The sequence below is a fragment of the Lolium perenne genome, chromosome 3 (genome assembly GCF_019359855.2).
Source record: "Lolium perenne isolate Kyuss_39 chromosome 3, Kyuss_2.0, whole genome shotgun sequence".
Lineage (NCBI taxonomy): Eukaryota > Viridiplantae > Streptophyta > Magnoliopsida > Poales > Poaceae > Lolium > Lolium perenne.
The window spans coordinates 59,339,953-59,364,258 of NC_067246.2; the positions used below are offsets into that span (position 1 = coordinate 59,339,953).

Here is a 24,306-nt window from a genome sequence, read left to right on the forward strand (position 1 = left end):
TGCTAAACGTACAAGAGCCTCATATGTGAGTAAGGGGCTTAGGAGCATATCTCCTTTTATGCTTATTCATTCAGATGTATGGACTTCCCCAGTGCTGTCACTGAATGGAATGAAGTACTTTGTTACCTTTATTGACTGCTATTCTCGTATGACTTGGGTTTATTTGATGCTCCACGAGAATGAGGTGTTTCACTGTTTTCAGAACTTCCATGCACATGTAAAGAATCAGTTTCAAGTACAGGTGCAGGTGCTCATGACTGACAATGGCACGGAGTATTTGAACACCACCTTTGGGGCCTTCTTGTCTGAACAAGGTATTCTTCATCAAATGACTTGCCCAGATACCCCAAAAAGGTGTGGCAGAACAAAAAAACAGACACGTTTTGGAAGTAGCTCGCTCGCTGATGTACACAATGAATGTGCCCAAGTTCCTGTGGAGTGAAGCAGTCATGACAACCTTTTTTGATTAACATGACACCCTCCAGGATACTCGGTATGAAATCTCCATGTGAGTTGTTGTTTGTAAAAAATAAGTTTGTTGTCCCTCCGAAATTATTTGGCAGTACATGCTTTGTTTGGGACCATAGACCATCGATTGGGAAGTTAGACCCACAAGCAGTAAAATATGTTTTTGTTGGTTATTCCTCTAGTCAGCAGAGGTATAAATGTTGGTGTCCCTCTGCAAAACGCATGTTTGTAAGTATGGATGTCACCTTCAGGGAATCCGAGCCATTCTATGGTGAGCAAACTGATCTGAGCTTGTTGTTTGCAGAACTTGACCAACTTCACTCTCTGCAAGATGGTCATGAGGGGGAGAAGGTAGTGTCTCACACTAAGGGCGATTCTATGGGTACTAAACCTGATGGTGATGCAGGTTCAGGTCCAACCAATAGTGGGTACGATTCCGCTTGATTCTCCCCAGGTTACTGCTCCTATTCGGGATCGGTGGCCGCAGAATCTCCAAGTGTACACTCGACGGCAGCCACATGTGCAGGGGGAGCAGGAAGCTAGGTAGTGATGTGAGTTCATCTGACACAGTGGGACAGCAGCCACATGTGCAAGGGGAGCAACAAGGCAGTGCTAGAAGCTCATCTGACACAGTGGATCTGCCAATTGCATTGCGAAAGAAGACACGTGAAGCAGCCAGAAAGGGTGAAGTGGCAAGGAAGGCTCTTTGCGAAATTCATGCTCTACAAACTGTTTCTGATGAACATGACATTAGATAATTTTTTTCTTACGAGGCTTTGTCTCCTTCCTATAGAGCTTTTGTGGCCTCTCTACAAACCGTGTCAACTCCAAACAATTGGAAGACAGCAAAGCAAGATCCGAAGTGGCACGAAGCGATGATAGAAGAGTTGGAAGCACTGAAGAAAAACAAGACATGGGTGCTAACCACACTGTCAGCAGGGAAAAAGGCAGTGAGTTGTAAGTGGATCTATAATGTGAAGCAGAATCCTGAAGGGAAGGTAGAAAGGTATAAGGCCAGATTGGTCGCTAGAGGGTTTAGTCAAACTTATGGAATTGACTAGGATGAGACGTTTGCTCCAGTGGCGAAGATGAACATAGTAAGAATATTGGTTTCATGTGCTGCTAACTTTGGGTGGAAGTTGCATCAATTAGATGTCAAGAATGCCTTCTTACATGGTGACCTGCAGGAAGAAGTGTACATGGAGATACCACCAGGTTTTGGTACCTCACAGACCAAGGGAAAAGTATGCAGGCTGAAGAAATCCTTGTATGGTCTGAAGCGATCTCCAAGGGCATGGTTTGATAGGTTTAGACGAGCTGTGTATGGTATGGGATATGGTCAATGCAATGGTGACCACACAGTGTTCTATAGACACGCTGAGCGGAGGATCACCATTCTTGCAGTTTATGTGGATGACATTATCATCACTGGAGATGACCAAGAGGAAATAAAGAGATTGAAGGAGTGTCTGAGCAAGGAGTTTGAGGTGAAAGATTTGGGCAACCTAAAATATTTCTTTGGCATAGAAGTGGCTCGGACAGAGAAGGGAATATCTTTATGTCAACGAAACTACACCCTAGATCTCTTGAGTGACATGGGCATGATGGGATGTCGTGCAGCCCCTAACCCAATTGAACAAAATCATCAAGTGACTGCACAATCAGGTGAGCTAGTGAATAAAGAAAATTATCAGAAATTGGTTGGGAGACTCTTGTACTTGTGTCATACCAGGCCTGACATTACATATCCGTGGGTGTGGTGAGCAGATACATGCATGAACCAAGGAGTGGGCATCTTGATATAGTGCACATAATCTTGATATAATTGAAGGGAACTCCGGGAAAGGGGTTGTGGTTTGCAAAGAGTGGACACCTTGAGGTGGATGACTATAGTGACTCTGATTGGGTTGGTTGTCGAGATGATAGAAGATCAACGTCAGGCTATTGTGTGTTTGTGGGAGGAAATCTGGTGTCATGGAGAAGCAAGAAACTGACAGTTGTGTCCAGATCAACGGTAGAAGATGAATACAGAGCTTTATCTAAAGGGGTGTGTGAGATGCTTTGGGTGAAGCATCCCCTGAGCGAGTTGGAACTTCTCAGAAAGGGGCCCTTAAGAGTTTGGTGTGACAATCAGTCAGCCATAAGTATTGCAAATAATCCAGTCCAACATGATAGGACAAAACATGTGGAAATTGATCGCTTCTTCATTAAAGAGAAACTTCATGCTAGGATCATCAGCCTTACTCATGGTTCTGGGAAGCAAATTGCTGATTGCTTGACAAAGGGACTGGAAACAAGGGAATACAACTTGGCATGTGACAAGATGAGATTGATAGATATCTACCATCCATCTTGAGGGTGAGTGTTGAACACTGGACATGTTTCTAACTCAAGTGGCCGAAGCCCATATGTGTGCTGACCTATAAAAAGAGGGAGCTGGATGAGAGCTAACCCTAAGATAGAAGAAATCACACCAGCCGCCAAGGACCAAGAAAGATGAGGTGAGATGCTGCTCTAACATATTATTTACTCTACTATGCTTAATTTGTTCAATCTTTGTGTCTACATGACGTACGGAATCATCTCATTCACCACAGGAAGTTGCAAGATAACAGAGTTTCTCCTTTCAAAAGGGGTGCCAGTCGATTTGGACTGTGGCCGTGGAACCCCACTCTACATGGCTGCTACAAATGAGCAAGATAAGACAATGAAGATTTTACTGGATCACCATGCGAATGTATATGACCTCTTCTTATTTCTTCTGATTAATAATTACTTTGGACAGATTGCTTTTAGTTTCCAAACCAGTTAAATGAAATGGACAAATATGTCTTAACGTGGAGCTGTTTTAGTTGCTTGTACTAAAACAAACATAGATATTGCAGTGCATAATCATTTTCAAGGTTTATGACATTGAATATATAGAGAGATTGAAGTGTGTTTTGACGGAGCAACCCATTCCAATTCACAAACCAAACAATAGAGTGCAAGTTTGTGATCCTTAGGTTACCCTCTAACTTTTTCTAGTTCAAACAAATGAACTGATTTTCATAAAAAAATGTGTTTTGTAGAAATTTAGTTCCTTTGGTTGAACTAAAGAGGGTAGAGGTTATCCACTTGCATCCTTATCAAAAAATTGTGGTAGGTCAGGACTAGGATTTGATCGTACACTTACCATTGGGTCTCTCGAGCCACAAAACACACCAGTAGAATAGTAGATTATATGATAGCATGATTTTTAATTGGTATATATGTCCTTGTTTATCTCAAAAGAACTCTTGAGTTCATCGCCACATGCGTTTTTTAATACATAACATAATGCCTTGCTTTCAGCCTAACATCATTATTAGTGGTATTGGAGCTCCCCTGCTGAATGCTATTATTTACCGTTCATTCAAGTGCGTGAAGCTACTCATTATGGTGAATATTATCTTGATGATTAATCATTGCTATGTTATGATTTTGCTTACTCTACTTGTATACCATCTCTGTCAAGTGTTGATGTGCGCCATGAACATTCTATTGCATAATCCATTTTACAGGCTGGTGCTGATGTTAACGGCAAGGGTTCCATGGTTACTCCTCTGGTATTTGCAACGATGCAAGGAGATTACACCAACTTCATTCAGTTGCTACTGATGGCTGGAGCAGATCCTAATATTCCTGATGATGTACGTTCTGTATATATGCTAGATCTTTTACTGATCTGGTATACAGAATTTCAATATATTCTACTAAAGCTTCTACTCTGTTAATGTTGGAGAGCTATTTAGCTATGAGTTTATGTCGCTTTGTGCCGTTGACCATGCTAATGCAAAAGTTTAATTGTGCCTGGCATAGTTGTGAACCTTCCATTCAAACAGTCTTTGAAGGACTATGAGGGCTCCTCCTAAGAGCATTATTCGCCCCACAGGATTTCAATTCTGGTGGGAGGGGTGACCTCACTGCACATCCACCACTGGAATATAGCCCAATTCACAATGGTCTATATCAATAGACTTGTTATTTTCTGTAGATCATCAATTATTGAGTTCGTATGGAAGGATCATGCCTATTCCGTTCCAGCATATATATATGTCATATGTTTCTTAGACACAACAGTACCCAACATATGCTTGGTAATGATATTCTGAATCTTTGTTCAAAACCCTGCCTACCAAATGACGTTTTATAGAGAATGGGTTGTGGGGGATTAGAATAGAATTGGTTTTGAGAAGATTGGGTGAGGGGAGTGGTTTCACCCGACATTTGGGGTTAACCACACTAATCCCCTCAAAACAAGTGCTTCGGAACAAGGCCTAAGCGTTTTCCAATTTCCTAACTTGTATTCTTTCTTCGTTGGTTCATGAACAACCACTGTACTAATATGTCGGATCTGGGTTGTTCTCTACATATCTTATGTGCTATTGGAGTACTCCAATACCTGTCAAATATTGTTTGATCTGCAATATGACTCCAATATCTGTGATGTTTTTCTGGGCATGTTTAAAAAATCACTACTGTACTAATCTGTCGGATCTCGATTGTTTTCTACATCGCTTATGTGATTCCACCTTGCAATTATCATATGCTAGTGTTTGAAAAAACAATTGAATGAAACTGCTAACTGAAACTTCATGTTGTTATCCTCACACTCGTGTGGCAATCTCAAGAACTGTTGACAAGTTCAGTTTATAGATACTTGCTTTTGCTAATGATAAGGCAATCTCGAAAACTATGAACCTGGAACGTTTTTTAGTGAAACTGCAGGAGGCTGGGTGGAGGGAGCACACTCGAGAAGTGTCCATGGCGTCAGCCATGGCAGTCATGCGCCCTACAGACGCGGTGGGAGAAAGCGGAGGAAGAGAGACAGAGCTCACTGCGGAGGAGCTTTGGAGCTCCGGCGGCGTGGTCGAAAAGGAAGATGTGGCAGAGGGCGAGTTCGGTGTCGGGGATGGGAACGTGGATAGGAGGTCATAGCGGGAAGGGGAGCGGCGCGGCCTTGCTTCCCCGCGCTGGTGCTAGCCCTCCATAGCCTTGCTTGAACCTTTTGTCGGCCCGAGCAAGGCGCCCCCTCGGGAGGCCGAGCTCGACGAGGGAGGAGCCTCGAGGTGAGCTCGAGGATGGAAGGTGCGTAAGGGCGAGCTCGCCCCACACGGCGTATGATGGACGGCGGATGGCAGGGAGGATGGTGACGAAGGTGAGAAGATTTGAATTTGAATTTATAATTTCAGGCCTAATTTGAAGGGTTTTCAATGTATTAAGAAGTTTTTAGAAAAATAATATTTTTTAATGTGGGCGTGCAGGTTATTTCAGGTTTTCGGGGCAAAGGCAGTAGTATTATTTGCTATCAGATTAGAAATGTTTTTTTCTATTTCATTCCTATGTAAAGTTTGTGTAATGCTGTTGTGATTGTGCCAGCGACCTAAATAAAAATTGATTCTTTGTTATGCAAATGCAGGACATATTTTTTCAATGTAGCAATCCATGGTTGCCGAACATCATTTTTGAAAAAAAGGATTGACGTGGATTACAGTGAAAGTGGATCGGAGGGGATTCGGTGGCTGGAGTGTTTTCACCAAAAACAGAGTGGGTAATACTCTGCAATACTCATTGATCCACTTCTGCCCAACAAGGCTTTAAGGGATAATAATTCTCATGCCCTTCCGTGTGAGATGGCGGGGTCTTAAAAGACAATTCACTGTTTATATGTTTCAAAAGTTAAACCACGTAGGAAAAAAAATGTTAATATGTATAATTCAAAATCAACACAATGATACAACATGAATTTTTTTTTATATATATATAATATCGTGGTTCTTGAAAGTTTTTTTAAAGTTTGATCAAACGTTACTTACCTTAATTTTTTAATATATATATATATTCTATGGAACCGGTGGAGTATGTATCAATGTGTGATTACTCTTCCAGGGCTTACAGGCAACAAACAACTTACAAGACTCGAAGACTCACGCGATATAAAAAAGTGAAAGCAGAACAATGACTCTGCACATCACTGATGCAGAACGTCGATTGGTTTGGTTTCTCCCTGCCTGGGTTAAACTGACCAAGCGTGGTTGTCACCAAAATACTGTTTCTTGATTCTGTTACAAGCCTATGTTCTAAAAAAAGAAAATTGCAAAAGGAGAGAACAAAATTCTAACAAAACCAGTATCCATCATCAAGAGAACTCAGTAGCAAATTAACAAAAAAAAAAAGCCTAGCATTGCAACGTATCCTTAGAAGTCATTGATTAATTCCATGTCCATGCCAAGTTGTTTTCGTCTAAAAACACCCAATGGCTCGGACGTCTTGACATAGGCGAAGGTGCGGTAGCAATAGTGCTCGCCTATCATCTTGGCGACAAGCCTACCGTTGTCGAAGTGACTGACATGCACCACGCTTCGGCCGCCGGGTGACCGCCAGAACCAGTGCCCGTAAAACGATACCGACTTGCGCGTCAAGACGTAGTTGCCGTACACAACCTGTGGCCGCGGGAGGTCGTGCCCCCTAAGGATATACCGTCGGCTCCACTGCTCCTTCTCGAGAAGCCACACCTCCGCCGTCATGGAGGCGTCCAAGGCAACGACGCCCAATCTCCCGTGAGCCTCCGTCAGGTGGTACTGATCGCGCCCGGCCGGCACCGTGGGCAGCCACGTGGTGGAGACGACGCGCTCGTCTTGAAGGTCGAAGGACATGACCCTCGCGGAGTCGTCTCCGGCGACCCAGTAGGTCACTCCATCGACGCTTACGATGCCGGCGTTAAGGTTGCACTTTGCGCCACCGAGGGTCACCAATGGCACCTCCCGCCACGCCGCCTCGCCTAACGTGAACACATGGAGAACGTCGAACTCGCAAGCACGGTCGAGGCTGCAGGGGACGTGCACCACCTTGTACCGCCCCGTGACCGGGTGGTAGCCGAAGCTGTAAGCCTTGTCCCACCCCACCCCGCGGCGGCTTCTGACGCCCGGCAACGGTGGAACGCGCAGCTTCTCCCTGGTGGAAGGGTTGACGACCATGATGGCGCCGCCGGGCTTCTTGTTGCTGCAAAGGCACAGCAGGCCGTTGCAGGTGCCGACCAGCTGCACGCCTCCTTTGAATCGATAGGCGGAATCCACCATGCGGTTGCCGATCTCCGCCGATGCCCATGGACGTGAGAGGTCGTCGGCGACGTAGTTGGCGACGGATCCGCTCGTGTCCCAGATGAGGGGCATGGCGCGGCTCTTCATCTCCTCGGTGCGCTCGTCGACGACGTCGCGCCAGTGCCGGCACACGAGGCGGGCACGGCGGCGGGAGCTCGGCGGCAGCCGCTGCAGGATGTCCAGCAACACGTCCGTGGAGAAGTATCGCTCCATGGCCGCGGATCTCTGCTTCGTTTTTTTTCCTTGCACGAGGTCCGATCCGGGATTCCCGGCTTGGTTGCCAAGGATCGTTGCGGCTTTGGGGGAGGGACTTATCGTAGCTGTCAAGTTTATTGTGAACTAACTTCGGGAGATGATGCAAGAGCAGAACACCAAAAGGTAGAAAAAAAAAGGGCAGCGCTCAGCGTCGGTCGGCCGACGTGGCCTGCTGAAATCGGTTGCTGTCCCGGCCGTTGGATCGCGATCCGGCATCCACAAACAGCCACGCCAATGTTTGCATTTACCCCCTCAGGTTTTCTGAAAATCAACCCGCAGTCCAGGGCCAGTCCATTTACAACAAAAAAAAACATGTGTTTGTAGCAAGGCAAAAGTGGTTAACAACATTTTATTTATTACAGATTAGTTGACAACAAAAATCAAAAACTATATTTACAAAAATGACAAACGATTACAACAAAATAACAAATATGGTTACAACAACAAACTAGGAGCAAAAAACAATTTTTTGGGGTGTTTACAAATAGTCAGTTTCCATGCCATAAATATCTTTACACCAAATTAGTAACATATTTACAACAAAAAACAACATTTTTTATATTTGGATGTTTACAATAATACTTAGCTTCCATACCAGGTCAGTAACATATTTACAACAAATAATTAGCAAACAAACCACAAAATAATTTAGGTGTTTACAACAATAATCCACAACAAATTTACAACAAAAAATTTCCATAGCATAAAATATATTTACAACAAATCTCCAAAATATTAACAAAAATAGTTAACAGTAAAACCAACAAAAAAATTATTGGGGGCGCAACTGGATGGGGAGTAGACGGCGCACACGCCAGGAGGAGCAGCGGCGGCGCGCTCGTCGGGGGAGGAGCAACGGGGGAGGAGGAAGGGCGGGGCGCTCGCCGGGGAGAAGCTGCAGTGGCGCGCCCGCCGGGAGGAGGAGGGGCGGGGCGCTCGCCGGGGTGAAGCTGCAGCGGCGCGCTCGCCGGAAGGAGGCTGCAGCGGCGCGTCCGCTGGGAGGAGGAGGGGCGGGGCGCTCGCCGGGAGGAGCAGGGCGGAGCCACTCGAGGAGCTGGGCGGCGTGGGCGCGGCGCTCGCCGGGAGGAGCTGGGCGGAGTGCTGGTCCGTCGGTGGTGGGAGGAGGAAGAGAACTTTGTGTGCCCAGGTGCAGTGGGACCCATCCACGTGCGGGGCGCGTCTCCACACAAGGAACGACCGATTTTCCTCGCACTATCGGTGGGTTGATGTAAAGCGTTTTCCAAAAAAAAAATGTGTTAACGAGGCGATAAAACAGACAAAACTAGGGCTTTTCTTTAGTGTCTCCCCTTTGCAAAAAAAAAAAAAACACTTTTGCTATTTTGCATCCGGTTGTTTTTCAGTTTGGCAACAATCAAATTTTCCCTGCCGTCCATTGTCTTCCTACACGATCACTTGTTATTTACTCCGGCAATTTTTTTCGAGTCACGTCGCTGTTGGTTTTCTCTGTGGTCCTTTTTATCGCTTCTTTTGAGGGTTCTTAATTTTTGGGCTTGGTCTTATTTGCCTTTTGTGTTCGGGCTAACCAGATAGTCTTTCTCTTTTTGGGCTGGGCTTTGTTTTAAATAATTCCATGTGATCATACAAGTATTTTCTTCAAATATTTTTGTACACGTTGACATGTTGGACTAGCATTTATAAGCCGTTGCCTGCTAGACAACTGATCATTCACATAGGATGGGAGGCCTACTTGCCACAAACTGAAGTTTTTTTTCTCTAACACGTGGGCCATTTTACCTCATTTTTTTCCCAATTATTAACTACTTTTTCATTTTTAATTTACCATTTTCTGTTTTCTCGCCTACTTTCTTATCTCCATTCTCATCAATTTCTTCATGATAGAGACACCCAAAGGCAGAGGAGCTGAGAAGAGATAGGGTGCAAGGGGAGAAATCGCCACTGACTGTCGGCGTCGGGAGAGGAGGGGGAGAGTCCGTGCCTTGTGGTCGCTGCGCTCTTCCGCTCGGTGCTTGCGGCGAAGGCCATCATAGTTTCTCCATGAAATCACGCTAATTTTCAGTTAAAACCATGCCAATTTTCCATTTTTAATGACCACTGTAAATACACTATACATACATGCCAAATGATGGAATTTTATACACTGTACATGCACATGGCTGAAATGTTTTCCATTTTATACACTGTAAATACATTGTACATACACTGTAAATCCTAAGTAATTTAGCCTGTGTTTCACAGTGTATCAACACTAAGTAATTTAGCCTGCATTTCACATGACTGAAATGTTTTCCGTTTTATGCACTGTAAATACATTGTACATACACAGTAAACCATAAGTAATTAAGCCTGCATTTTACGGTGTATCACCACTAAGTAATTTGTCATGCATTTTCACATGACTGAAATGTTTTTCATTTTATAAACTGTAAATACATTGTACATACAGTGTAAAAAGGAGATGGAAGAAGATGGGGAAGAAGGAAGATATATATCCGTGTCCCTTTGTTGGGCTGATTCAACACGATCACCGATTTATTTTTCTGGTCATTTTTTTTCTTCAGTCGGGGGAAACAGGACGAAAGCAAGTTGCGAAAGGGGAAAATGGTAAAACAGCGACACATCCTCTGACTGGTAAAAAAAATCGAGTGTTGACGAAAATAAAAACACTCGGATGTCAAATAGATAGTCCCAAAAAAAATTGGTCTCCAAATAAAAAAAAATGATCCCACGAGAACGACCATGATTTTCCAATACTCCTTCGTGGGCTAACTTATTCTTTCAATTTTGGTGGTGATGGGCGGAGAGGGAGGAACACTACTAACTCCCCCTCTATCCATAAAAATATGTTACTAGCTAAATCTATTGACGTGGCCAAAAGAACAAGTTAAATTGAAGAAAGGAGTGAGTTCGGTCGGTTTTTAAAGTGTGAGGGTGAAATTTGAACCAACTCGAAATAAGGGTTGTAAACTGAACTTTAGGACAAGTTTAGGGGTGTAATATGGACTTCTCGCATACATAAAAATATGTCACTAGCTAAATCTAAATTTAGACAAAATTAGAACATCCTTTATAGACGTAGAAAGTAGTATAGTTTTAAACAGACTCACTAAATGCTCTATAAGATGATGACAAACCTCCCGCCATAGTGGATCTGGGTATTGGTCAGACTCTTCACCTGGGCCGTTCCGTACGGCGCCGTCCATGGGCAATCTCTCAATTCTGGTTAGTACCACCCCTTTCATATTATTAGTTGTTCTAATGCGAGATTAATTTCCTAATGACGTTGTTCCTAAAGTAATTGCAGCTAACACTGAAAACTTACATTATGGAGTACTACAAGAATCTCTTTGGAGATGAACCAGTACGTCCCCATACTTAAAATCAATTCGGAAATGTGGAGGTTTTCGGGTTGTGTCTTGCCAGAGGGCTGTGTCGAGCTAGTTAAGCCTTTTGAAATGAAAGAAGTGTAGTGGGAAACCAGTAATATGAATAAAATACGATGCCGGAACTAGATTTATAAAGTGTGTATTCTATACTTACATATAGTCTAACTTTATTTGAATAGTGAATTTAGTGCTAAAATCAACTGAGGTGGTATTCTCACTATCTCATCTCATACATGTGCTACTAAACAACATCTCATCTCAGCTCAGCTCATACATGTGTTACCAAATAACATCTTATCTCATTTCAACTTGGTTAGAGCATCTCCAGCCGCGTCCCCCAAAGCGTCCCCCAAACCGCACCGGATTGAGCGTTTGGGGGACGTGTTTTGTTCGTGCCGCGTTTGGGGGACGTCGCTCCCCAGCCGCGTCCCCCAAACGCCGTCCCCAAACATTTAAAATACTTCTTTTTAACACAGAACCATTTATCAAATATAGCATATGAATAAAAATGTTTGCGAGGATTGTTTTTAAATTAAATTACAACAAACAATAAAACAAGTAAACAAATATAATAAATAGGGCTAGATGCTAGATCAAGGTGCCACGGTATTTCCTTTGATCCTCCACAAATGCTCAACGAGATCAGCTTGAAGTTAATCATGAACATTGCTGTCACGGATCTCTGTGTGCATGGCGAGAAAATCAGCAAAATCTGCAGGCAACTCATGATCAACCTCCGCAAGAGGGCCCTCACACTCATAGGGACCAACATGTTTCCTGGCATGATTCTTGCGGTCATACTCGATGATCATGTTGTGCATGATCACACAAGCCTGCATCAGATCCCACATTTGGTCGTGAGACCAGCTTAGAGCAGGGTACCAGACAATGGCAAATTGTGCTTGAAGCACACCAAATGCCCGCTCGACATCCTTCCTGCAAGCCTCCTGTTGCGTAGCAAAGTGGAAATTCTTCAGACCTGATGGATTCGATATTGTTTTGACAAAAGTGGCCCATTTTGGATATATACCATCGGCTAGATAATAGCCTTTGGTATATTGGTGGCCATTGATCTCATAGTTGCATGGTGGAGCATGCCCTTCCACTAGTCCGCTGAACACCGGAGACTGCTGCAACACGTTGATGTCATTGTGTGATCACGCCATGCCAAAGAAAGAATGTCAAATCCACAGGTCATAATCTGCCACAGCTTCAAGCACCACACTGCAATATCCATGATGCCCTCTGTATATACCTTGCCAAGCAAACGGGCAGTTCTTCCATGCCCAGTGCATGCAATCGATGCTTCCAAGCATTCCAGGGAATCCTCTGGCAGCATTTTGTGCCATGATCCTTGCAGTCTCTTCCTCAGTTGGTCCTCTCAAGTAGTATTTGCCAAACTTTCCCACCACAGCTCGGCAAAACTTGTACATGCACTCAATGGCAGTAGACTCACTCATGCGAAGGTAGTCGTCCTGTGTATCGGCAGGTGCTCCGTATGCAAGCATCCTCATGGCGGCGGTGCACTTCTGAATGGACGAGAACCCGACAACGCCTACAGCGTCGAGCTTGAGCTTGAAGTAGGGGTCGAACTCTTGAACGCCGTGGAGGATATTCATGAACAGGCCCTTGCTCATCCTGTACCGGCGTCGAAAATTGTCGGCATGTGTTGCATCATCGGCGAAGTAGTCGTTGTACAACATGGTATGCCCCTCCATCCTCTGCCGGGGCTTGGACTTCCTTCTCCCCCGCCTTGATCCTCCGCGGCGCGGCCTCTTCCTCTTCTCCGCCTCAGCGTCAACCATGTCCTGGAGGGACGCGATGATCAACAAATGCTCCCGCAGGTCGTCGTCGAAGGCTTGCTCGTCCTCCAGCAGCAGGGCAAGCATCTCATCGTCGCTGTCCATGGCTAAAGCAAAATCAATGGTTAAATTGCGCTGAGGCAGACGACGCAACGAACAGCGGCCAATCGCGCCTACCTGGCAAGTCGTCGAGCACCTTGTGTGCACGGAGGTGGGGCGGATTTGACGGCGCGTTCTGGGACGCGCCGGCGAAGCGGCGGCGGCGGTGGGGCGGATTTGACGACCGGCGGGAGCCCCAGCCGCGACGACGGTGCCGACTCTCAGCAGAGATCAGACGTCCAAACGGCCGGGAAATCCAGCGGCGGCGGAGGGGTGGGAGGTGCGGGAAGGAAGGAGCGACGAGGAAAAATGCGCGAACCAACGGTTTATGCAAATAGTCGCCGACATGTGGGAGCCCGCCTCGCTTTTCGTTGTGTCCGGCGTGCCCGGAGCGTCCCCTGTGGGACGGGGACGGGCTCGGGGCGCCGGACACCGTATCGGGGCGCGCCGGACAAAAATGGGCTTTGGGAGACGCGGCTGGAACAGTTTTTTTGTCCGGCGCGCCCCAAATTGCTTTGGGGGATTCTTTGGGGTGCTCTTAGGGTCATCATATATGAGAAGAGATAGCTGTTCTCGGTTCACCCTACCAAACACATCCTTTGCTTCGGGCCTGGGCGGGGAGGCTGGAACAGATGTCAGCTGGACCGGATCTTCCTGCACCAAGTCCAGGGTCTGCAGGTCAAAAAAGAAAGTCCAGGGTCTGTCTGGTTCACCACCCAATCACAGGACAAAAACCCCACCTTCTCCGCGCCGCGCCGCGCCGCGCAGGGCTCTTCTCCCATTCCTGCCGCCCCCGGAAGCTTCCAGAAGCTGGCGACGGCGGAGACATGGCGCCGCCGTTCATCTACTGCCCCTCCGACGACAGCAGCAACGGTACATACGTCGAGCCCTCGCTGTCCTTCCCGTCCCGTCCTCCTCTCCGATAGATTGCCCCCCTCTCTCTCGCCTCTGGATATGATTGCGTTTCTAACTATTGCCGGTCGTGCCGTGCGCGCGCGCTCGTGTATGCAGATGAGAAGGCTGCCGTGAGGGCGGCCATGGACGGCAACCTCGGCCTCCTCAAAGGTACCCTTCTCCTTCTCCTCTTCGCCCATGCCCGCCTATTTTTCCCAATTTGGGTTCAGTCGGTCCCAGACTGTGTTAGACGGTACTTAGTTTGTGCGTGTGCTGTTTTCTTGTTCACACGGGCAGACGGGCTACATTGCCTCGCCTATCATCATCATCATCTGTTACCCCTCGTCTTCGGAAATACAGTACGAAAGAAAAAGTTCTATATTCTGTCCCGTCCATCATTCTTTTTTCAGGATCTGTGGAAACATCATGTGTAGGATTCTATTTTCTGTGATGCTAGTTAAGCTTGTCTTGATTTCATAAGCTGCCGTATATATAAAAATTGTTTTATTTGGCAATGTGTTCAGAAACATGTACGTAGTTGGATTAGCAGCGATGACCAGGCTATTCTATCTAGTAATTGCAAGCTATCATGCATGATTCCGGATCAAACAAAATTCTGATTAGCAATCTTTCTATCTTAACACTTCACGATAAATGTGACAACTTTTGATGATGGGGCGGTTTCTCTTCACATCCAGATTTGTCTTGTACTTGATCAACTACTCTAAACTGATATGTTGTCAAAGTTTTAACCACATGTTCAGATGTTCTGATTCTGTTTTCAATCTTCTTAATTTGGTTATTCATTTCGGTTATGCATGATGATGTGGAAAGGTATTGTGAAGAGTCTTCCCAAGGGAAATGGCGACTTGTCTGCGATTTTCTCTTTCAACACGGATGGGGCTAATGTGTTGCATATCGCGGCATACAATGCCCATCTGAAGGTCTGCAAGTATTTGGTGGAGGAGCTTGGGGGAGATGTGAATGCTCCTGCATATGGAGCTCTAGCTCTAGGTCCTTCTCTATCTCTTTATTCATTCTTTAAATCGGTCGCTACCATGTCAGCGTTTCCCAGTTTGAGACCTGAGATTGTATTCATGATGTGCATTTTTTTTTTCTACAGGCTCGACTCCGTTTATGATGTCTGCTCAGTCGGGTGATTTTCCTACCTTGGAATATTTTCTTCATCGTGGTGGTGATCTAATGAAAGCGGACGACAAAGGACGCACAGTTCTCCACCATGCTGCGGGTTCAGGTGCTGCCCCCGTCACACACACTCACACTTAATTGCTGTAACTGGTTCAGTTGTACTAGTGATTATTTACGCTACTATGTTCAATTTGTTCAATCTTTGTGTCTACATGACGTACTGAATCATCTCATTCACCACAGGAAGTTGCAAGATAACAGAGTTTCTTCTTTCAAAAGGGGTGCCAGTCGACTTGGACTGTGGCCGTGGAACCCCACTCTACATGGCTGCTACAAATGACCAAGATAAGACACTGAAGATTTTACTGGACCACCATGCGAATGTATATGACCTCTTCTTATTTCTTCTGATTAATAATTACTTTGGACAGATTGCTTTTAGTTTCCAAACCAGTTAAATGACATGGACAAATATATCTTAACGTGGGGCTGTTTTAGTCGCTTGTACTAAAACAAACATAAATATTGCAGTGCATAATCATTTTCAAGGTTTATGACATTGAATAGAGAGATTTAAGTGTGTTTGATTTGACGGATAAACCCATTCCAATTCTCAAACCAAACAATAGAGATGCAAGTTTGTGACCCTTAGGTTACCCTTTAACTTTTTCTAGTTCAAAAAAATGAACTGATTTTCATAAAAAAATGTGATTTGTAGAAATTTAGTTCCTTTGATTGAACTAAAGAGGGTAGAGGTTACCCACTTGCATCCTTACCAAACAATCGTGGCAGGTCAGGATTAGGATTTGATTGTACACTTACCATTGGGTCTCTCGAGCCACAAAACACACCAGTAGAATAGAGTTTATCTCAAAAGTAACTCTTGAGTTCATCGCCACATGCGTTTTTTTAATACAGAACATAATGCCTTGCTTTCAGCCTAACATCATTATTAGTGGTATTGGAGCTCCCCTGCTGAGTGCTATTATTTACCGTTCATTCAAGTGCGTGAAGCTACTCATTATGGTGAGTATTATCTTGATTATTAATCATTGCTACGTTATGATTTTGCTTACTCTACTTGTATACCATCTCGGTTATGTGTTGATGTGCGCCATGAACATTCTATTGCATAATCCATTTTACAGGCTGGTGCTGATGTTAATGGCAAGGGTTCCATGGTTACTCCTCTAGTATTTGCAACGATGCAAGGAGGTTACACCAACTTTATTCAGTTGCTACTGATGGCTGGAGCAGATCCTAATATTCCTGATGATGTATGTTCTGTATACATGCTAGATATTTTACTGACCTGGTATACAGAATTTCAATATATTCTGCTAAAGCTTCTGCTCTGTTAATGTTGGAGAGCTATTTAGCTATGAGTTTATGTCGCTTTGTGTCGTTGACCATGCTAATGCAAAAGTTTAATTGTGCCTGGCATAGTTGTGAACCTTCCATTCAAACAGTCTTTGAAGGACTACGAGGGCTCCTCCTAAGAGCATTATTCGCCCCACAGGATTTCAATTCTCGTGGGAGGGGTGACCTCACTGCACATCCACCACTGGAATATAGCCCAATTCACAATGGTCTATATCAATAGACTTGTTATTTTCTGTAGATCATCAATTATTGAGTTCGTATGGAAGGACATGCCTATTCCGTTCCAGCATATATATATATATATATGTCATATGTTGCTTAGACACAACAGTACCCAACATATATCGATATTTTCCGGTTTTTAAATAAGTTTATATCATTTCTTAACTTAACAGTTTATGAGATGCTGAGATCTGACTATTTACAATTCTAGGTATGTAGCAGCATTCCTCAAATGTACACTCATGCAGTAAACACTATAATAAATGGACTCTTCTTAGCTTACCTTGCTGTTCTTCATCCTGTTGTTATTCTGTTTCATTCTCTTACTCCAAGAACCTGTTTATGTTAATGTTACCATCATCCAATGGACGAGCTAAAACAAATCATATGCACAACCACTTCTTGTTTTTTATTTGTATGTCCAAGTTTCAACTTTTGCTGAAATTCCTCTCTTCGGAACCTTGTAAATGCTTGCTGGATAACTCCTTGTTGAAATCATTTGATAAAATATTCGTAGATCCTGGTTCTCTCCTGCAATGTGTAATTTTCTACATAGATTGGACATGATGTCATGTTCAAGTTATTGTGCTAATATTCTTTATGAGTTCCTATTCTACACTGTTGGTGAGAGTTGATGAGATACTGAGATATCACCAAGTATTATATAATATTCTAGGAATCTGGGTAGCAGCATTTCTCCAATGTACTTATGGAATAGAAACTGAAATAAATTGTCTTTTATTGGCTTAATGGATGTGGTTCTTCATAACCATTGTCGGTATTCTCTCCTTGCTGAAACATTTGATAAATATCGTGATCCTGGTTTTTCTGACACTATTTTACTTTTCTACAATGATGATTGTATGATACGCAGTGATCACATTCTTTTGTTATAATCTCTTTAGTTTCATTCTTTAATGATTTTGATACTTCTTAAAAGAAAAAGGGCAGCCCGGTGCATGAAGCTCCCGCTTTGCGCGGGATAGGGGTCGATACTTCTTAAAAGAAAATGACATATTATTTTCCTTTTGTTGCCCAGATGGGCAGGTTGCCAATAGAGCATGCTGCATCACGTGGTTGCGTGGTAGAGGTTGAAATGTTGCTTCCTGTGACAACCCCAATTCCAAATGCCCCAGACTGGAGTATCGAGGGAGTAATTTCGTTTGCAAAAAACGAAGATAAAAAGCCAATAGTATGTTATCTTCTGCTCTCATGCTGTTTTCATACTGAATATTGGTTCAGAACTAAGCAATTGCTTTCTTCTTCAGTCAAATGTGTCCATTCAGTGTGCTGGAAGCTGTTGTTACTATATGCATGACAAGTCATCTATAATTAGAGGATTGCGACTTATTTATAACAGGTTTTTAAAAAAGATTTCTAGCTTCTGAAGATCATTTCAAAAAGAAGTTATTTAAGTGTTGATTAGCTGATAACAAACTACAAACTGTCATTTAGACTGAAAAAGAGATAGTATCTGGCCCTGGCCTAATAACAAGGCTGCCAACAATAGACATCATGAAGATATGAACCCGTAGATGTATGCGCTGTCAATTCCGTAACAGAGCATAATATGAATAACCCTGGTTTGTAAGGAATAGAAAATGCTCACCAAACTGTGGTGCTGGATAATATATTGAAATCATTGAGGAAAAAAGTTACTGTTGCTTCCAAGGTTGAAAAGTACGGGCACATTTACACCCGATAAGATAAACTCTTAAGATAAGGCAACTTCTTTGTTTTTTGCATATCGATATTTGCATGTAAATTGTATGGCAGTGTCAGTTCTGGTAAATGCCATTAACTTGTCATGGTGTAGAGCACTCAAATCTCGTAATTATAAAGAATAGTTAGATGCTCTCTGGTACGTTGTCTTTATCTAGTAACTACAGCCACTTGCACAGGAGTCCCTTTAATTAAGACCTCAACTTTTGGGTTTGGTCAAAATAAAACTTGGAATCACTGATCTCTGAACCAATGAAACATTCAGCCACACCGTTTTGGATACTCCTAGGGCTAGACCAGAATTTGGACTTTGAGCAACAGAGAATTTATTTATCATATCAAATAATGATTAATTCCAAAATCTAAATATTTTATTGCTGTTTCTTCTGCTTATTGTCTAGGAGCAACGGCACATTGAAAGAAGAAACGCTTTGTTCAAGTCACAGGCTGATATGGCATTCAGGCAGAAGGAGTATAAGATGGCATCACAGTTTCATGATTTGGTATGTTAAGTATATTATATCTCCACTTCCTATTAGATCGGTCATTTGGGGTAGTTGGTTGGTAGAAGTACTCTAACATGGTAAACCTGTTGCACTTTGTCCTTATCTATGATGGTTTAGAAGATAAATTTTGTCATTATAGGAACAAATTGGAGAGCATTCTTTCCTAATTAGTTTTGTTTTCTCAACTGTAATTTATATTATTAACCACTTGGGATATCTATCCGTTTTTTAAATGTAACATTTGATCATTGATTGGAAAAAAAGCCAGAAAAAACATTGTACTCACTCCATACCAGTTTATAAGCCCATTACGTGATTCGAGAAAATTTTGACAATTAATTTGGTCAACAAAATATGAGATATATGCTTCAAAACACATACCATTGGATTCATATTCCAAAGAAGTTTCCAATGGTATAATTTTTTTGGCATATATCTCATATTTTGTTGATCAAATTAATGGTCAAAATTTTTCTCAGGCTTATAAACCGGTATAGAGGGAGTAATTGATAATAAACGGGAGACAATGATTCCATCTATTTCGGATGAAGTGTCATGTATTCTAACATGAATATATCCCTAAAGCCCAACTTAAATTATGATTAGGTCTGACCAACAGTTTTCCTCGATGCACATCTTGATTATATATATGAAACAACAAATGGGTGACGTTTAAATACTAGGTAGTGTTCATATTATGTACCAATATACTGCTTGTTAATTTGCCATGTATGTTGGACATACTGATTGGGACTGATCTTAACTGATGGATATTAATATGCATGGCAAGCATACTTGACTTCACATAAGAAACTTGTTTGACATCATCCAGGCATGTTAAAAAGATGACTTCATCAAAATTTGTTGTTTGTCTTACATCTAAAGAATCTATGAGAAGTTTGTTTATCCTTGGCCAATATGAATCTTTGACATGGTTGTCTACTTTTCGGTAAATGTATTAGATGTGATACTGATGATTGATTACCTCACATGTAAAGGAATAGAATGTTTTCTGTAAGCTTTTCTGATGTACTATTAGATGGTTTTCTACCTGGTTGCATGCGTGAAAGCCCATGAATAAGTGTTCACATAGAACTTCTGTAGGTCATCATTTTCAGTTGAGAACAACATTTGCATGACTTATCTGTTTGATCGTAGGCAATAGATATTGGGGGGAGTGCAATGCTGTATGCAAACAGCAGTCTTTGTAAGCTGCTCATGGGCGATGGTGATTGTGCTTTGTCAGATGCGCTTGGGTGCAGAATGCTACGACCTAAGTGGGCAGAAGCTTGCTTCCGTCAAGCTGCAGCTCACATGGTACTCAAGGTGTGTCTAGCTTGCCAGTGTGTTCAGTTACCTCATATTGGTCTATAGTCTAGTCACGTTCCTTGATCGGCCAGGAATATAAACAAGCCTGTGATGCTCTTGAAGATGCACAAAAAATGGATCCTGGGAATGCTGAGATTGAGATTGAATTACGGTAATCTATTATCTTCTGCTTATATCTTTTGATTTCGAGTTTCTTCCAAATGCTAGCATGATTTTACAAGTGCTTATGTACCGTCAGTGCAAGTCCTTCCGCAAGTGCTTGTGTGTTGTGTACCAATTGTGCCTCCGTAAAGAGGAATTGTGTAGTTATTGAGTTGCATAGTGAGGATGTTTTGGTAGAGCTGACATTTCCATTCCATCCGGTTGAAAATTCCTGCAGGAAAGCTAGGGAACTCATGAAGAATCCTCCTGGCGATGGTGCCGAGCAGTGAGGCGCGGGCGTGCGCATTAGACTGCAACATGTTCCAGTTTTCACTGAAGTAGAACTATTAGGAGCTTTTAATCCTAGTGTTTTGATAGGAACCAAAACTGTCAGGCCGGGCAGCAACATGTTCCAGTTTTCACTGAAGTAGAACTAGTAGGAACCTCTAATCCTAGTCTTTTGATAGGAACCAGAACTCTCAGGCCGGGGTATGCCCTTTTTCTAAAAAGGAACCGAAACTAAAAATTCAATCATATGCAGGCTGCTAGGACGACTATGTATGAAAGTCTTGTCCGGCAGTGGATAATTGTACTGGACGAGTATGTTTGCATCTCTAACTAGCCACAACTCCCACTAAGTAGCTGCTCACCAGCCATCGCTGTTGCTAACCAACTATCAAAGGTTTTCTTTTCGAGATGGGAATACCCATGTCTCTGCATCAATAGATGCATACGGCTTCTTATTAACCTTATTACTTGCTCCAACGTTTACCAACTATCAGAGTTGGCAGGTGGCTCAGTGGTTGGATGGGCTATGGAGGTGATGGGTAGCTCATCGGCGTAGTTTTGGCGGATATTGGAGGTGTGGGAGCATGGCCTTCATGGATCTAGGTGCATGAGTTAGGAAACTTCTCTAATGTAGCTGGAACTCGGCAGGGATTGGGGATTTTATCAACCTTGCCCAAGGTCTCTCGGCGGGGATTGTGTCACCGTAGGCTGAAGGAGGTGGCATGGCATGTTGGCACAAAATGGTGCACTACTGTGGCCGTTGAGATGGCGGCAAGTTCGTTGAGCTAGCCAATATGGTCATGCCATTGAGAGGAGGACTCGATGAGGGAGATAGGGTTTGCCCTGAGGTCGCCCGCGGGGGACGAGCTGGATAAAGCGAAACATTTTCACCATGATCTGGTCTTTATTGTCTAGATTCGGCAATGGTGACATTTATGTGTCATTCTCGTAGAAGGTGTGGCGGTTGGAGGACTTTTCTCGCACTCTGTGTGTTGTCTTGTGCCGTGCTTGATGTGGTTACTTACTGTGTCATGCCTTTCATTGCTTCCGTTTGACACCTAGATGCAATGTTATTTTATTAATTTATCTATATGTGTATCCTCCATATCTTGACTTTAGTTAGTATAGCTATATACTTGATATCTTCTTGATGTATGAATTTATTTCCCTTTAGCAAGAGAAAAAATGTCAGACGCGTCATTGAGCTAGGGAGGAGGGCACACGTCCGCAGGCAGGGTGCCGGAGCTGCACGAGAATGTCAGGAGCACCTTGTTCTTCCGTTGATGTTCTCTTTTGATGCTTCTGTGGGGGTTAAACCGTGTTTCTGTCTCTGTCTGTAAAAGCCTAGGTAGAGCTAGTTAGCACCTTGAAGGCTTGAAACTACTCCATGGGTATATATGGGTGTCTGTAGAATTAGTCGGTGAGATTCTTTCATGCGCTGGAAAACATGGAAGGGCATGTCATACATGTTGTCTGGAGTTGAACCAAACCTTGGATAGACTAGACTTGGATAACCAAAGCACTCTGTTTCTACCATTCCTGATTATGGTGTTGACTGTTGCAGGTAAGGTGGTACTGGATGTGATATCTGTGAATGTAAAGGAGATCCTGTCCTGGTTTGCAGGTGAAGGTGGTTTCCCAGTTTGTCCTGGACACTTGATCTGCAACTTCTGTGCCACATGAAGAACCTTGCATAAGAAACTGGAGGTTTAAGCATGGATAATTTAGCAAGTTTTCGTATCCAGAGTAAGGTTACTAAGACAAACAAACAAGTCCATTCAAATGCCAGCAAGCCATTAGCATGAAAAATCAATCAATCGGTCAATCACGTACCCATAGGCAGTGAAGACAAGAAAAACTCAGAGCAAGCAAGCCCGAACAATCCAAACTATCAGTACTATAGTAGAGCAAACAAGTTCATCATGGTTCCTTGAGCAGCTCAATGAGGTAGTCCCTGGCGCTGAGGTAGCATCTGAGGGAGAAGCTCTGGTACACCAGCTCGTACCTGTACAGGTTCAGGCACGCCAGCCTCGCGTACCGCTCCATGGAGCACCTCTGGTACAGGGCCGGCACCGTCAGGGCGACGACGGCGCCCGCGTAGCAGAAGGTGGGAAGGTCCTGGGCGAGGCCGCCGAGGAGGGAGGCGGCGGCGAGGCAGAGGGCGACCCGGCAGAAGAGGCCGCCCGAGTCGGGGTCGCCGAGCGCGACGCGGCGGAAGGCGGCGGAGAGGTCCGTGAGGCCGGAGTGGAGCAGGGACGTGAATCCCTCCACCGCCGGCTGCAGGTCCGGGACCGGCGGCAGCGGCCGGTTGAGGAGGCGCGCCGCCTTGGACCACGCGAAGAGGACGGTCAGCAGGAGGAGCAGCACGTTGCAGGACAGCGACACCGCCGTGTACCCTCCGCCGGCTCCAGCGCCGAGGATGATCCAGGAGGAGACGGTGGCCGCCAGGGCCAGGGCGCTCACCTCGGCCCGGCCTCGCCGCCACAGCACCACGTCCACCACTGCGATTGCCATTCGATTTTGCGATTCATTAGGCCTGTAGTCTTGCTCTTTCTTGTACCCGCTGATCATAGAGATACAGAAATCAAATCAAGAGGCGGAGATGGAGATGGATTACTGACCGAATTCTCCGGCATGGCGGCGATCCATGAATCAATTACTCGAGGGGGAAGAAAGAACGGAATTTTGATTGGATTGTTGAAGCAACCGAGTCTTCCTGAACAAGACGTGCAATTCACTTTCCCAACCAATGCGACCAAGAATGAGCTGGGACGTGGGCCATTCCACCTGGCTTCCAGACCAACTACCACACACACAATCAATCATACCTGTCACTCACTCCTGTCTCCTCCTCTCTAATTTCCGACTAATACTTGTCTTTTTTTCTTGATCTTAGTCCTCTAAATACACACGAACGTAAACTCAGTCTAAAGGTCTAATCATTAACCGTTTCTGCCCATAGACGCCCAAAATTGTTACTTTTTTTCTAAGTGAAACACCAAAACGAATGTGATTAAACTATACCTGAATTAGGGATAGGATAACTGAGATTAAACGATACCACGATACCCATTCCGGAGTTTATGCTGTTTAGAGATTTGGGGTCTATGAAAGCAGAAGTCTTAACGTCATTAAGTTATCAGTAACGATGGTTACTTTTTTTTTTTGAGAACACAGTACAACGCAGACGCTCATGGTTACTCACCAACATCATTTTGCTATAGGTTAACTTATGTGATGTACCTCGTAGCAGTTTTTTTTTCTCACTTGATATTTTCCTTTTTTCCCCTGAAATATGCTTGTTGTTCCTTTAGCAAGTGCTACTCCGTCTATTCTAAATCAGTATCAATAACAGGGAACAGAGGGAATATAACTATTTTTTTTCAATCCGTTTAGCTCTCGGATGTGCGGTTTTTCTTCAAACTCGTCTACGATCTCATAAGGTTTAACAATAAACAACACAGTTGTCACAAAACTTGGATTCCAATTACAACACTATAGACAATGAACCACCAGTAACGGCCCACAACATTAGCTGTCTACTTTATCTAGTATATATGCT

The 24,306-nt window shown here is 44.0% G+C and overlaps 3 protein-coding genes across 3 annotated transcripts; 1 reads left to right on the top strand and 2 right to left on the bottom strand.

Annotated features, from left to right (window-relative positions):
• Positions 1–6,686: 6,686 nt before the first annotated feature.
• LOC127339222 (F-box protein At2g43440-like) lies at positions 6,687–7,802 on the bottom strand. The gene has a single exon (XM_051365098.1). It carries the CDS (start codon positions 7,800–7,802, stop codon positions 6,687–6,689), a length of 1,116 nt encoding a protein of 371 aa, XP_051221058.1.
• Positions 7,803–13,841: 6,039 nt separating this feature from the next.
• On the top strand, positions 13,842–21,067 carry LOC127341142 (uncharacterized). The gene is made up of 12 exons (XM_051366914.1): positions 13,842–13,983; positions 14,122–14,175; positions 14,839–15,018; positions 15,128–15,259; positions 15,397–15,536; positions 16,093–16,179; positions 16,302–16,430; positions 17,798–17,950; positions 18,882–18,983; positions 20,145–20,312; positions 20,387–20,466; positions 20,695–21,067. Exons 1-12 carry the CDS (start codon positions 13,938–13,940, stop codon positions 20,744–20,746), a joined length of 1,323 nt encoding a protein of 440 aa, XP_051222874.1. The 5' UTR covers positions 13,842–13,937; the 3' UTR covers positions 20,747–21,067.
• Positions 21,068–22,500: 1,433 nt separating this feature from the next.
• On the bottom strand, positions 22,501–23,555 carry LOC127341140 (reticulon-like protein B12). Its single transcript, XM_051366910.2, has 2 exons — positions 23,366–23,555; positions 22,501–23,245 (listed from the first exon to the last, which is right to left on the bottom strand). Exons 1-2 carry the CDS (start codon positions 23,391–23,393, stop codon positions 22,665–22,667), a joined length of 609 nt encoding a protein of 202 aa, XP_051222870.1. The 5' UTR covers positions 23,394–23,555; the 3' UTR covers positions 22,501–22,664.
• Positions 23,556–24,306: the final 751 nt, after the last annotated feature.

Bases quoted from the DNA above. Each gene is read 5' to 3' on its own strand.
- LOC127339222 (XM_051365098.1), bottom strand. From the start codon at position 7,802: ATGGAGCGATACTTCTCCACGGACGTGTTGCTGGACATCCTGCAGCGG.
- LOC127341142 (XM_051366914.1), top strand. From the start codon at position 13,938: ATGGCGCCGCCGTTCATCTACTGCCCCTCCGACGACAGCAGCAACG. The intron at 15,260-15,396 runs GTGCTGCCCCCG...CATTCACCACAG, and splicing joins CCACCATGCTGCGGGTTCAG to GAAGTTGCAAGATAACAGAG. The intron at 15,537-16,092 runs GTATATGACCTC...CCTTGCTTTCAG, and splicing joins TACTGGACCACCATGCGAAT to CCTAACATCATTATTAGTGG.
- LOC127341140 (XM_051366910.2), bottom strand. From the start codon at position 23,393: ATGGATCGCCGCCATGCCGGAGAATTCG. The intron at 23,246-23,365 runs GTCAGTAATCCA...TGGCAATCGCAG, and splicing joins CCGCCATGCCGGAGAATTCG to TGGTGGACGTGGTGCTGTGG.